The sequence below is a fragment of the Austrofundulus limnaeus genome, unplaced genomic scaffold (genome assembly GCF_001266775.1).
Source record: "Austrofundulus limnaeus strain Quisiro unplaced genomic scaffold, Austrofundulus_limnaeus-1.0 Scaffold1920, whole genome shotgun sequence".
NCBI classification, from domain to species: Eukaryota; Metazoa; Chordata; class Actinopteri; order Cyprinodontiformes; family Rivulidae; genus Austrofundulus; species Austrofundulus limnaeus.
In genome coordinates, this window is record NW_013954322.1 from 40,826 (window position 1) to 41,531 (window position 706).

Consider the following 706-nt stretch of genomic DNA (forward strand, 5'->3'; position numbering starts at 1 on the left):
AGAACACCTATAAGACACCTGTAGAACACCTATAAGACACCTGTAGAACACCTATAAGACACCTGTAGAACACCTATAAGACACCTGTAGAACACCTGAAGAACACATATAAGACACCTGTAGAACACCTATAAGACACCTGTAGAACACCTGCAGGACACCTGAAGAACACCTTTCTTATAAAGGTCTATATTGTGTCCTGGGTCAGGATCTTGTCTTTAGCCTGCAGTCCCAGCGGCTCGTCCTTCGTGTGTACGGCTGCAGCTCTGGGTCGATCCGGGACCGTAGAATCTGGACCTCGGCTCCCGATCCCGGTGTCAGGTCAGCTGCTGCTGTGGGACACGAAGACGGTCAAACAGCAGGTATTTCAGGTCTTTAGCGTGTCTGTAATGTCTGAGGGACCTGCAGTCTTCCTGACTTCCTGTCTCTTAGCTCCAGTTCTCTCTGGAACCAGAACCTGTAGCTGTGAACTGCACGGCCTTCAACCACAACGGCAACCTGCTGGTGACCGGAGCTGCTGATGGCGTCATCAGACTGTTCGGTTTGTGTTTACTTCCTGTTTCTCTTTCATCTTTCCTTTGTTTGTCTTTACTTCCTGTTTCTCTTTCATCTTTCCTTTGTTTGTCTTTACTTCCTGTTTCTCTTTCATCTTTCCTTTGATTGTTTGTCTTTACTTCCTGTTTCTCTTCCATCTTTCCTTTGTTTG

General features: G+C 47.0%; 1 protein-coding gene across 1 annotated transcript in view; it reads left to right on the forward strand.

Moving 5' to 3' along the window:
• The window catches only part of wdr91 (WD repeat domain 91), a gene marked incomplete at both ends in the record, with an annotated part of 10,664 nt that overhangs the window by 8,639 nt on the left and 1,319 nt on the right, over positions 1-706 (forward strand). Inside the window, 2 exon segments of the mRNA XM_014033980.1 lie at positions 209-362; positions 433-541. Of these exon segments, the coding sequence (XP_013889434.1) occupies positions 209-362; positions 433-541 (263 nt within the window).